Raw genomic sequence first — 13,341 nt, forward strand, 5'->3', positions numbered from 1 at the left:
GGAGAAAGTATTTGCAAACCATGTATCTGACAAAAGACTATTTTCTAGAATTTACAAAGAACTCTCAAAATTCAACAGTGAAAAACCAAACAATTTAATTAGAACACGGGCAAAAGACACAAAGAGACATTTCACTGAAGAGGATATACAGATGGCAAATAAACACATGAAAATATGTTCAACATCATTAGCCATTTAGGGAAATGCAAATTAGAACCACAATGAGATACCACTTATACATCTACCAGAATGGCTAATATAAAAAATAGCAATAGCATCAAACAGGGAGGATGTGGAGAAACTTCATTACCCATACTTTGCTGGTGGGAATATAAAACGGTGCAGCCACTCTCAAAACCAGTTTAGCAGTTTCTAAAAACTAAACATGCAACTTCCATACAATCCAGCAGTTGCACTCCTGAGCATTTATCCCAGAGAAATGAAGACTTATATTCATATCAAAAACCTGTGCAGGAATGTTTAAACAGCTTTATTTGTAATAGCTCAGCACTGGAAACAACTCAGATGTCCTTCAGTGGTGAGTGGTTAATAAACTGTGATCTGTCCATACCACAGAGTACTAGTCAGCAATAGAAAGAATCTAACTATCAACACATGCAACGACCTGGAAGAATCTTCAGAGAATTATGCTGAGTGAGAAAATCCAATCCTAAAAAGTTACATACTGTATGATTCCATTTAAATCACATTCTTGAAATGACAAAATTAGAGAAATGGAGACCGGATTAGTGGTTACCGGGGCATAAGGAGGGAGTGAGGGCAGAAGAGATATGAGTGTGGCTGTAAAAGGGCAACATGAGGGATCCTTATGGTGATGGGAGTTTTCTGCATGTTTACTGTATCATGTCAATATCTTGGTTGTGATATTTAACTGTCATTTTGCAAGATATTGCCCATGGGGGAAATGAAGTATCTCTCTGTATGTTTTCCTACAACTGCATGTGACTCTACAATTGTCTCAAAATAAAAAGTTTAATTTACAAAACTCAATTTTAAAACAGTGGGAAAAACCCCTAAAAACATGTATAAACCACAAGGAAAAAAAAACCCAAAACACATAGCTCATGTCTCACCCTGGACATGAGCTATGTGTTTTGTCTTTTTTTTCTCTCCACGTGAACTGAATAGAACAACGCTGGAGGCTAAAGCCTCCAGCGTTGTTCTATTCAGTTCACGTGGAGAGAAACCCCAAATGTCCACCATGTTCTGAGAAAGGCTCCGTGCCATTTGATTTCATCTCCTACACTTTCTCCTGTGTCCCGCAGCTTCCTGCTGCCCCAGCACATCAAGCACGTTCCCACCTGGAGCCTGAGCTCCTGCAGTTCCCCCACTTGGAATGCTTTCCCTCCAGACCTCTGTGTGGCTGGAAGCTTTTCCTCACTTAGGTGGTTGTTCACATGCTCCCTCCTCTGGGAGACTTTTCTTACCATCCTCTCTAAATTAGACCTTGCACCAGAGACTACATCGTTGTCCAAGTTCATTTTTTTCATAGCATTTATCATGCTCTCACTCTCTTTTGCTGACGTATTTCCTTGTGTACTATGTGTCTGCCCCTCCCCTGGCCACAGTAAGTTCCATAAAGAAGGTAAAGAAGGTCCTGTCACCCCTGTAGCCTAGGAGGCACTCATGACTACAGAATGAATAAATGTCCAGAGGAGTTATGTGTGGGAGAAACGGGCCAGGAGCTCTCTTTAAATAGATGTATTTTAAAAAATGACTGTATTGTTCTACTCCTGGGGAACTCTAGAGACACTGAACCCTTTTAAAGATAAAATTTATAACTGGGGGCAAAAAAGCACATCTGCAACTAGATTTCAAGTAACGTTTGACCGAGCAAGAGTCACGGATGCGGAGAAGGCATCGCCTCACTTTACAGGATGGCTGTATTTCTGTGAGTTGACCATAAAGTGGATTTATTTACAGGAATTCTATATTCTTACCCACTACTCTGATAGAACCAGGTATTTGTGCCCACAGAACAGCAGACATGATTTGAACAGGAATCCGTTAATGGAGGGAGAAGGGACAATGCTAGCTAGTTGTGTGATGCATGGCTACTCCTTTCCTCCAATAGGACACTTTCTGAAGGCAGAGCTTTGCAGCACTTTCTCAACTCTCTGAACTTCTCTGCCACCATCTCTCTCTAGACATCTTTTGACCCCAGGAACATCACCATGTTTGGGGACTGCTTGACTTGCCCCGGCAGCCAAGGGAAATTGATCACCTCTTTGTCCCCTGTGGTCAGTGTACATGGTGGTGTAATACCACATCTCACCAGTAGGGGTTACCATTGACCCCCCCCCCATAAGGGCAAACTTGACTCTTGAAAGCACCCTTTTCCCCACACTTGCCCCCCGCTCCTGACCACACGCTGCTCCTGCCCCATCCCTGGCTCCCCCCACCCTCCAAGATCAGTACAGCTGACAGGGAGCAGGCTCTAGTCTACATCTGCCAAAGGCCCCTGGCTTCTTCCAGGCCTCCAGGTGCTACTTTCAAAGGCTGTTGGCTGCCCTTTCTGGGTGGTGGCTGAGTGGGGTATAAGGGGCCTGCTGGCGTGCTAGCAATGTTCCGTTTCTCAGTCTGGGTGCTGACCACACAGGTAAGTTTACCTTGTGAAAATTCATTAGGATCTATAGTTACGATCTGGGCACTTTTCTGATGTATCTCATTCTTCAAAGTGAAGTTTACTTTAAAAAATCCATAGATTAGCTTTCCTCAATACATAGGATGCCTTAGTAATTTCTGGAACTCCCACTACAGCCCGTAGAAGAGAAAAAAACAAAACCAAACCAAAAACCAATTAGAACACCAAGACCCTGGGAACAGACCTAGCAATGATTTTTCACTAAGGTGGTTTCTTAGGTAGTTTCAGGCCTTATTTATTTATTTTTCAAGTTGCGGGGTGAGGGGCAGGGAGAGTTTGGTTTTGAAATACTTCCAGCAGGTTTTGCTCTTTGTGGAATCACTGAGGCTCATTACCCGAGGGCCGGCACACCTCCTCCCGTTTTGGGTCTCAGTGGGGCCTGACATCAAGCACAAATCCAGCCCCCAGAGGCTGAGACTCTGGTGCTAATGAGAATACCTAATGGGACCCGCTCTGGACCCCAGGCCAGGTGCTCCAAGGCTCAGGGAGCAGCTGGGTGTGTTGCTGCTGCTGCTTTGCTGCGGGGCCATCCCTGCCACCTGGAGAAGGCTGCTCCCCCTCTCCACTCATGACAGCTTGTTGGCCAAGCCTGGCAGGGGAACCCACGCTGCCCTTTTGGTTCAGAGGCCTGCCTACTTCCCTGACACTTCACAGGCTCCCACTATCTTAGGACCCCCGGGTCCTGCACAGCCTGTTGTGAAGGGGTTGCGGCATTTCCCCGTTGCTGGGAACATAGTGCCAGCAGGAATTCAGAGGCCCTTGAGGAAGGCGTGAGCCTCAAGCGCTAGGCTCATGCAATCCTCAGACCTGAAAAGCCTTCTCAGGGCCTGGCTTTCCAGGGACCTTGACAGGGTCTGCATCCTGTCGACCTAGAGAGCTACACCCATTTCTCTCTTCCTGCTGGGTTCCTAATGTCCATCCAGGCCTGCCCTGGTCTCAGCGCCTCAGTGACGCCTTCCCTGAGCATCTCACACCCCTCAGAGCCTGTGCCACCCAATTTAACATTGTTTCACAAACCACCTCAGATGTCCTTGGGGCCCATGGGTGGGCTTTAGCTCCCCAGCTTTCATGCAAATTCCCCAGGCTGGAAGGTATCTTTTACTTTGTCCCACGTGCCCACGTGCCTTGGGACATAACAGGTGTTCAGTAAAGCGGCTGCCCCATGAAAGGCTCTACAAATAGCTGTAACCAGCTGGGGTACATTTGTGCCAGCGCTGTGACTGCAGGCAGCCCCCCCCCCTGCCCCCCACCGTGGGACAGGGTCAGGCTCAGGGAGCATGGAGATCAGAGCCCCCAGCCTTTCTCTCTGCCCACAAGCACAACGGCATTAAGCCCTCGTACCTTGCTGGCTTTCAAGATCTCGAACATGAGGGGCAGGCCCTGGGTGACGAGCTCCTCCGTGTACTCTTCCTCCTGAATGGTCTTAAACTCCTTCAACAGGCACTGAATGAGAGGCCGGCGGTGCTGCTGGAAGGCGATCCGCAAAGACTCCAGCCAGGTGTGCAGGGTCCACGGGACACCTGGAAAGGGGGCAGGTGGGGGAGGGGAGGGGAGGGCAGAAAACAACCAGAGGAGAAGGCGTGTTTTTATCTGGAAGCTGGCCTTTCCGGGGGACATTACCACATCATGAGACCAAGAGCCTGCCTTTCAATGAATAGAGCCAGTGTTGCTTTTTTTTCCCCCCAAAGACCCGCAGAAGTTGAAATTAAAGGTCGTAATTCGATTCCCTTAACTGTGGGTGTTTAGTTCTGCACGCTACTCACGTTATTAGGGGCTGCATTTTACAAGGTATAATCCTTGTGTAGAATATTGGAATTCTAATGCACACTGTTTATGCAGATCCCATCCTTCTGAGTTCTGACTTCCTTCGTCTCCATCCCCTCTACATCCGTGCCCAGAGCTTAGAGGTGGTGAAACCTCACCATCCGCTGCTCTGGTCAGGGCAGGTATTTCCATCTGAAGGTGAAGACACGGGAGGATGCTGCTGCCGCCCCCATGTGCAAAACGACATTTCCACCTGCAGGCACTTCATCAGGTCTCTCTCCCTGGACAGAAGCCTCTCCAGCAGCTGATCGCTGTGATTTGCTTCTCCCCCCTCACTGTGAGACGGAGGCACTCGCTACTATTTATAACAAGCACACGATTCAGGGTCTCGAGCTTCAGAATCAAGCGTCACAGGCTCCCAGGGCGATGGCATAAACGTCCGCCACACTAAACGGCCACCCTCCAAGAGAGACCAGTTTCCAGAACAGCACCGGGGGCCCCTCCTTGGGGCCTCAGCCTACCCTGAGCTGCCACAGCCTGTGTTTACAGCCCGTGCTCCATCCTGCTGTGTCTGGGCCGGGGCTAGTGCCATTAGAGGGGTGAAGGCCAGGCCAGCCTGTTCCCCAGACGCACGGAGGAGATGGCTCCGGCATAGCTCACTCGAGGGAGAGCCACCCCTAACTTTTCCCGAGGGTGGCTTTGCCCCTGAAGTGGGTGCAGCCTTCCTAGGGAAGAGATGCCCTCATCCTAGCTGGTGCCGGCGGCCGCTTCATGGATTTGGGGGCTCTCAGGCAGCGATTCCCCAACCACTGGGAACCACCTGGGATGATTGTTAAATATAAAGATTTCCAGCCTTTATCCATCCAGACCCTTGAAAGCAGAGCCTCTGGGTGTAGGGCCTGGCAATCTGTATTCAGACAAGCTCCCCAGGTGATTCAAATTTCTAACTCAGGGTCCAGAGTTTGGGAATCGTGGAAAGGTGACCTGAGGATGGGACTTCGGGGCTGGCAGGATGCTGCTGTCTATGGGGATGGTGTGGGAACTTAGCCTGGAAGTGCTCCAACCAGCAAATGAGAAGTTCCCTGGGCTGCGTGGGGTGTGTGCGCGTGCGTGCATGCGTGTGTGTGTGTGTGTGTGTGCGTGTGACCTGGAGCTGGGCAAAGGCTCTGTGCCCAGCCTTGGAGGGTCCCCAGACTGACCTATGCTCCTGATATCAATTGTGACATCCACGTAGCCATGCTCAGCGCTGTGATACATGGCCTCCCTCAGGGCTCTGAGTTTGGCCTTGCTGTTGCGGCTGGCACACAGGGGGGGCGGGGTTGTCTCCGCCAGGTCTGTCCCCTCGGCCAGAATCTCCTCCAGGGACAGGATATCACTCTTCTCCTTCTCTGGCTGAGCGAGCAGTTTGCGGAACACATTCCTGTCAATCATAAACCCAGAGATGAAGACACTCAGAGATGGAAGGGCTGTGCCAGGGCAAGGACTAGGCAGGGGAAGTGGGGAGACCTCTCACTTGGGACAAGGGAAGGACGGGACCAACTCCGGGGTGGCGGTTTCAGAGGCCTGACCACAGGTGCTACGTTTGCTGGATGGAAGAGATGGTGGGGCAGGTCTGGCTGTGTTTCCTTGAGGACAACTTGGAGCTAAGTGCATTCCCCAAATATCTAGAAGGTTCTAGAACGTCTGCCTGCAGTTTCCCCCCCCCCCCATAGTGAATTTGCTTCACTTGGGGTTACGTGTAGTAAAATCTGATGGGGTAAATCCTGAAGGAAATGTAGACAGGAGGTAACCAAACATGAGAGGTTTTACGATTCTTTAAAATGGATTCTTCTCACTTCACGACAGGTGATAGGATGAGTGCTGACCAACCCTGGCAGAGAGTGACGTCTCTGTGATAGGAAAGCCGGCTGGGAAAGGACCAGACAAGCCAGTCTGAGTGGACGTGTGCTGCATGAAGCTGGCTGGCCAGGACTGGTCTGCCTCTGGGTCCCACATCCAGAGATACAGTGGGTCTGGGGTAGGCTTGGGAATCTACATTTTTAACAAGCACCACTTGGGACCTCGTGGCTTTGGGCCGTCCTAGCCTACCTGTGTCCGTGGGCTGCGGCCTGGCTGAAAGAGTTCATATCACCCTGGGGGGTGGTAGAAATTCCATTCCTGTACATGGTTCCTATCAGGGGGTCCGCGCCACGCTCCAACAGCAAACTAACCAGCTCAAAATTTCCTGCAAGCCCAGAGAAGGGGGTTTTATAAGAGAATCAAGCAAACACACAGTCACAGACACATCAAGGGCCAGCGCGCTGGAGCCCCTTGGCCGGCGTGAGCATCAGCAACTCTTACCTACGGCGGCTGCGAGCTGGAGGGGTGTTTCTGAATAGTTCTCCTCGCCATGCTCCACAGAGCCCTCCACCTTGGCCCCAGCATCCAGGAGGAGCTGCGGAGGAAGAGTGGCCATTGAGATGTTTAAAGGACATGCATGCGAGGGGACGTCAGGAAAAGGTGGTGGAAATCAGTGTGACGTCAGTGTTCCTGCCCTCCCTCTGGGTCTGTGAGCATGTGCACGGGGGAGGGCAATTGCACCTCAGAGGAAAAACCGAGAGCCTCTCGTATCTTCTAGAGCCTCAGATCACTCAAATTGTGGTCCACGGACAGTAGCATCGGCATCCCCTGGGAGCTTGTTTGAAATGCTGGCTCTGAGGCTCCACCCCAGACCGAATGATGGGAATCTGCACTTCAGCAAGTTCTCCAAGTGATTTATATGTACATTAGAAGTTTCTAGAAGCACTGAGCTAGAAGCTCGTGGCACCAGAGGGTTGGAGGACTTCCTTTCGGGGTCGGTGACACAAAGCCTCGGAGAATATTAGTGGGGTCTCTTAGAGCCATAGCAACGCAAGAGTTCTGAAGAACTCTTCGGGGACCACTAGGGCCAACCAGGATAAGAATCACTTCTAGAACATCCTGGAGGGCTCTGAGGACAGCTCAGCAGATGCTGAGTTTTCTGGCCAGCAAGATCAGTGAGTAAAGTGGCAGAGTGAGCTTCCAAGAGCGCTGCTGAATATGATTCCATTCTGTGCATCTCTGAGAGATCTGGGCTTCCTAAACACAGAGATGCTGTCCATGCCGGATCTCACAGTGAACGTGCTGTCAGCACTGCTGATGTACAATGAGGGGGAAACATCTGTCTTACCTGTTCAGGGCTACCTGAGGGCACAGCCAGGAAGGGGCTGCCTACCTGGCATCCCATGATGTGTGCACCTGCTGCACAGAGGTGACCTGACTTCTGTTTGGCTTTGCTTGGCTACCCACTGCTCCTATTCCTGATTTAAAGGCTGGGGATTCCACTGCATGTTAAGGGATGGCATTGGTGTCCACTAGGCCACCCTCTGACCCCTCCTTTCTTAGATCCCTCCACTAGGAGTGGGCTGGTCATGACATTCTACAGGCAGAAGCCAGCTCTCGGTGTGACATGTCACACACTCAACCTCCTGAAACATGACTTCGGATCTGTCTTAAGGATTCCCACGACCTAGGAAACAACGAAGGATTCCTGTGGCACTCCAACATTGCCTAGGGGTCCCTAGCACACTATTTTCTGCTCTGCATAATTCTAAGAGGCTTGGACCACGTAAAAGGAGGTGAGTTCCCGATGTACCCAAAGCTCAGCGTTTATTAGGGGGTCAGATGTGGTCAGGGATCTGGATGCTGATCTCTTTTTTCCAATGAAGTAAAGTTTTAAGATCTAGAATAAACCGAGCTTAAGATCTAGAATATACTAGATAGGTATTCATCGAACACCAACTCTACAACAGCCAGAGAAGGTGCAGGCAAAACACACTTACGTGCCCAAAGGACCTCAGATGCGGACATACTCGGGGAGCTGTTTCAGAAGACACATGTGAAGACCCTACTCTAGACCTCTCGGATGGGCTTCTCCATAAGTGGGATCCAAGCAAGTATCTTTTGGAACCACTCCCTTGGAGACCTGGATGTTTCTTTCCAGTGGTTGGAAACCACTAGACTCTATGCAAACACTGGGGTCACACCTAAGGGAAGGTTCTAAGGTCTCACACCAGCCAGGTCTTACGTTCATGTTACAACAAGCAAAAATGAACAAATCCACAAAATCACAGCTCAGGCCCCACCCCCGAGCAACTGGGAACAACTTGATAAGTTTGCCACTCTGCGTGTGAGGCTGCATGTGGGTATGTGTTAAGTTCATATTGGTTAGAGCCAGGCCATATAGAGCATTACATATAATATTTTCATTCATATGATATGAATGTGCTATATTTAACTGCAATTAACCAATATGAATCTCTTAGGGAATAGGCATGCTGGGAGAGGTACAAATTTGCATGAAAGAGGTAAAATTAAAGGTCAGATGTGGATAGGGAAATATGTTAATACCTGAACTACAGGAATATGTCCATGCAACACAGCAAAAGTCAGAGCCGTCCAATGGCGGGTCTCAGGGTGGACGGATGGATATTTATGAGGAGTACTGACAACCTATAAACAAATTGAAGTTATTTTCAAAATGTGACCTTCACAATACTTAGACCAGCAAATCTGACCTATCTGTGGCTGGGCATGTGGGCCAGATATGTACAAAAGGACATCCTAGAAGGCGCCTCGGGAAACACTGGAGATGTGGGGTAGTGACTTTATATCCTCCGTCACAATAAGGACTCCTTTGCTTCTCATCTGAAAAGAGTTGAATGGATGATTTCTGATCACCTCTAAGGAGCCTTGGAGAAGCTGTAATGGTGGCTACAATGAGCCTGCTCCCCTGCCTGTTTCCTCTTCCTGCTTAAGGGAGGGTGATGCTTCTGAGAGCTACAGGATGTCAGGTAGTGTGAGGCCACTACCATCACATCCACATCTTTAGGGGAAATTCTTGGCAGTGGCAAACCCCGTGCAAGGGGAGGTCTGCTTCGAGCTTTCAAGCCAAGCAATACCACCAGCCTTCTGATGGAGGACATCGCCATCTGGTCACAGCTCACCCCACACTGTCCTCACTTCATTCTTCTGCTGGCTTCCTGGTTGACAAGGACCCTCATGCTACTGGAAACCTAGGCACAAACCTTCCCTGGGCACACCACGAATGAGCAATCTGATACTGGCCTTCCCATATGGGGACCTCAAAACACCCCAGGCCAAGAGAGAGGCTGCAGGACAGCTAAAGGTTAGGGTCCTGCAGGATTGCCACCTACACATGGCTTTTCTTCCAAACATTCCTGGGGCCATATAGCCGCGATGCCTGCTGCTTTCATAGCAGTTGATTTCACTAATCACCGGCAGGGGGAGGACCTTGAGCTGGGAGCTGTGGGATGGGCTAGAGGACCAGAGAACCCCACCAGGACCCAAAGTTGACGAGCCTTTGCAGGGATGTGCACAGTGCTTGGGGGATTCATAGCAGGAAAAAAAATCCCCAATACCTGAAATTTATAAGATCCAAAATGGTTCTGGATCCAAAACCATGTCTATTGCCTGCTTTCCTCAGATGAATATAAAGCATGCTTTTTTTTTTTTTTTTTAACCACAGTACTAAGACTACAAGAGTATCTAATTTTGAACTAAAAAAAGTTTCCTGGGGTGGCTGAGTTAGGAGTGCAGCATGTCAATCGATCTTCTCAGCTTCTGAGACTGCCAATATTAGGCTGCCGGAAGAGAGTGGGTCTTCTTTTTTTTTTTTTTTTTTTGTGAGAGTGGGTCTTAAGTCAGCATAGAACATGGTCAAAAAGTGTAATTTTACCTATTATAAGCCTTGGCGGGGGCAGGAACCAATAATAACTGAGTCCTAAATTGATGCTACTCTGTATTTATTTCTTCCAACTCTCTGAGATGGGTGCGATTGTTCTCCCATTTTGCAAAGGGGAACACGGAAGCTCAGGAAGGTTAAACTATTTGCCCAAGCAGAAAAGCAAGTTACTAAGATGCAGCAGTTTCAGAATTTGAACCCATGTGTCAAATTCTAAAGCCTGCGGGGAGTGTGCTTTCCACTATAACACACTGCCTCATGGAAGCTTTGCAATTAGCTTTAAGACCTGTGGTTTAAACCGGCCAACTGGGTGAGCCAATCGGGATTCGGTGGGGGAGGGTGGAAGATCTGGGGGAGCTACACCTTAGCTCAGGGTACGTGGACCAACTTTGTATTTGGCAGAGGAAAGGGCTGATGGCTCAGGAGAGCTCTCTCTTCCTGACCCCAGAAGGAATGGATCAGCAAGAAGAATCAGAGATTGGGTATAGCTGAACTGAGGGAAAAGCTAGGGCTCCTTGTGGCCTCGTTGGTTGTTTTTAAATAAAAAATGTTTGGGGGCAGCTCCTTGGAGTTTGGTTGGGCTGGGGCCTCAGGACGGAGGAAATCCAACAGCTGGTCTGACCTATTTGCTGGACTGAGCACCCTCAGCGGTGGCTCTTTGGGAGATAAAGCCCCCCTCTCTTTGCTCGCCTTCCCGAGGGACTGCCAGGCCCAGGGGCCCTGCAGCCCTCTGCACCCTCACCTCCACATTCAGGTCAGCTCCGGCATCCAGCAGCATCTGAACCATTGCCTCGTCCCCGCGGACGCAGGCGTACATCAGGGGGGTCATGCCCTGCAGTGAGTTAAAAACCAGAGAATGGAGGTTTACCAGGTGGCTGTGTCACTTGACAAAACAAACGGAAAATCTTACTTGTGTGAAGAAGGCTATAACTGTACTCAAAATCCAGTATTTTAAAGTAAATGTACAGCCCTATAAGGTCATAATCCTCCATATTTTGAAAACCAAAAGGGAAGCAAGAAGGGAAACATACATTGCCTTTTTTTTGCATTTATCTTGGCTTAAGTCGGAGGATTTTTTGTTTGCCTTAGGGTGCAACAGATCTAAAAGTGTTTGCTGAAACAAGTGGCTGGTTTCAACTGAAAGCTCTTAGGAACTTTCTGGATTCTGCAATATCAGTCCTAAGCTATCTAATTGGTAAACACTGTTTCCTTGACATTTTCTCTTTCACAATATAAGTGTCATCTTTGCTCTATGTGAGCTGCTGGTCAGTGTCAAGGGAAATTGGTGCCTCTGAGTATGACCACAGCACGACGTCAGCTTTGACATTATCATTTACAAGCAAAAGGCAAGGGAATGAGGAATGACTTTCAGGAATTCCATATCTGCCCACGATTCCTGCTTATTACAAAGTACCACAACCAACAGAAGTAAGGGATAGATTTTTCAATAAACAGTGTTGTGAAGGTGGCTATTTGGGAAAATGTTCAGGTTAGAGCCTTATCTCACACTATACACCAAAATCATTTCCAGTTTGATTAGAGATATAGAGAAAAAAATTAAAACCATAAAAGACATCTAACTGGATCTGTTTCTAGGCATAAAAGTAATGGAAGAAATCACAAAAGAAAATCATTATAGTGTTGAGGACATGCAATTGAAAACATAAACAAAATTAAAAGGTAAACAATAAATTGAGACATATTTGTCATATTGTAACAGAGGGTTATATGTCTAATATGTAAAGAGCTCTTTGAAATAAAGAAGAAAAACACTTAAGCTCTAACGAAAAACAGGCAAAAGATAATTAAATTAAGTAAAAAATTAACAGGGTACACATAAATAGTTGGAGAGTGTGTACAAGGAAACAGTCTCTGGGAAAGTAATTTGAGATCAAAAACTTTAAGATAAGTTGATGCATTTGAGTGACTATTTCCACTTAAAAAAAAGTTCCCTAATGAAATAATCAGAGATTTGAACAAAGGTTTGTGTAAGTATATGTAGCTCAGCATTACTGATATAAGTAATTAGAAACAATCTAAGTATTCAACAACTGAGGTATGGTTCACTGAACAAATAATATGACCATTTTATGTAGCCATTAAGAGTGAGTTAAAAAAAGAATATTTAATGATACTGCAAAGTATCTTTAATACAAAATACCAAAACCAGAAAGATAATAAATCCTTGTTCTTAAAAAATAATGTGTGTGTGTGTGTGTGTGTGTGTATGTGTGTGTGTGTGTGTGTGTGTGTGTGTGTGTATTACGGCTCCTTTGTGTTGCTCAAGAAAATTATTAGCTGTTATCCCTTCCCTGGAACTTGCTGCATGAGCTGCCCATGTGAGAAGCAATTCCATTTGTCCTTTGTGACTTTCCATCTGGGGCTCACATTGAAAGCTGCTGTTTGTTTTCTCCATCCGTGACATCTTCACCCACCCGGGGTGTCTCCCTGATAGATACACAAGCCTCTCACTGTACCTGTGTCAGTGGTTTGGGGGACGGCTGCCTGTCTCTGAGGTGTCTCCTAGGGTCCCTCAGAATGACTTTTGTGTATCTCAAACACACCCTGAAAGTTTGGTGAAAATCTGCTTGGATTTGTTCTGTGATGCAGAGAACTAATTTTAACTATGCTGGAAAAAGGGCTTGAAGGACACAAGCTAAATATAAATGATGGTGGATGATGATGGTATGATTTCCTTTCTGGAATAGGTCTATTTTTCTCTATTTTCCATTTCAGCTGCAAGGATCACGTGCAACTTCTGTACAGATGAACAAGGATATTTTTATAAGATATTTTAAAAACTTAAAAAAAAAAAGACAACAACAACAACACAATCACCCTACGTCACCAGAAGGGGGAGCCTCTGTTCAGTGCCTGCTGTTTCCATCCTGCCCTGGGGCAGGGCACATGGTGGAGGTGGGGTGCCTGTTCAGACACTCCGAGGACCCTGTACCTGTTCGCTCATGGTGTTGATCCCATCGGGCCCCAGGAGAGACACTGCCTGCTTCACCAGGTCCGTCCGCCCACAGTTCAGCATCCGGAAACCCAGGTCCTGCTTAAACTTGGCTTCGATGGCCACTGCGTCCAGCTTCCGAGAAGCGCAAAAGCAGTCGTCGGCCCTAAGGAAGGGAGAGATGGTCAGGTGTGTGCA

General features: G+C 47.9%; 1 protein-coding gene across 4 annotated transcripts in view; it reads right to left on the reverse strand.

Moving 5' to 3' along the window:
- ABTB3 (ankyrin repeat and BTB domain containing 3) overlaps positions 1-13,341 on the reverse strand; it is a 325,338-nt gene that overhangs the window by 51,894 nt on the left and 260,103 nt on the right. For 3 of the 4 annotated variants that reach the window (XM_073788232.1, XM_033866168.2, XM_033866170.2), the window contains 7 exons: positions 13,144-13,309; positions 10,933-11,022; positions 8,837-8,938; positions 6,770-6,863; positions 6,518-6,653; positions 5,629-5,849; positions 4,007-4,185 (listed from right to left, as the gene is read on the reverse strand). In XM_073788232.1, the coding sequence (XP_073644333.1) occupies positions 4,007-4,185; positions 5,629-5,849; positions 6,518-6,653; positions 6,770-6,863; positions 8,837-8,938; positions 10,933-11,022; positions 13,144-13,309 (988 nt within the window). The remainder of the gene's footprint in view (positions 1-4,006; positions 4,186-5,628; positions 5,850-6,517; positions 6,654-6,769; positions 6,864-8,836; positions 8,939-10,932; positions 11,023-13,143; positions 13,310-13,341) is intronic. The other variant, XM_033866169.2, reaches the window with a different exon arrangement.

The sequence above is a fragment of the Tursiops truncatus genome, chromosome 11 (assembly GCF_011762595.2).
Source record: "Tursiops truncatus isolate mTurTru1 chromosome 11, mTurTru1.mat.Y, whole genome shotgun sequence".
In the NCBI taxonomy this organism is placed as follows: domain Eukaryota; kingdom Metazoa; phylum Chordata; class Mammalia; order Artiodactyla; family Delphinidae; genus Tursiops; species Tursiops truncatus.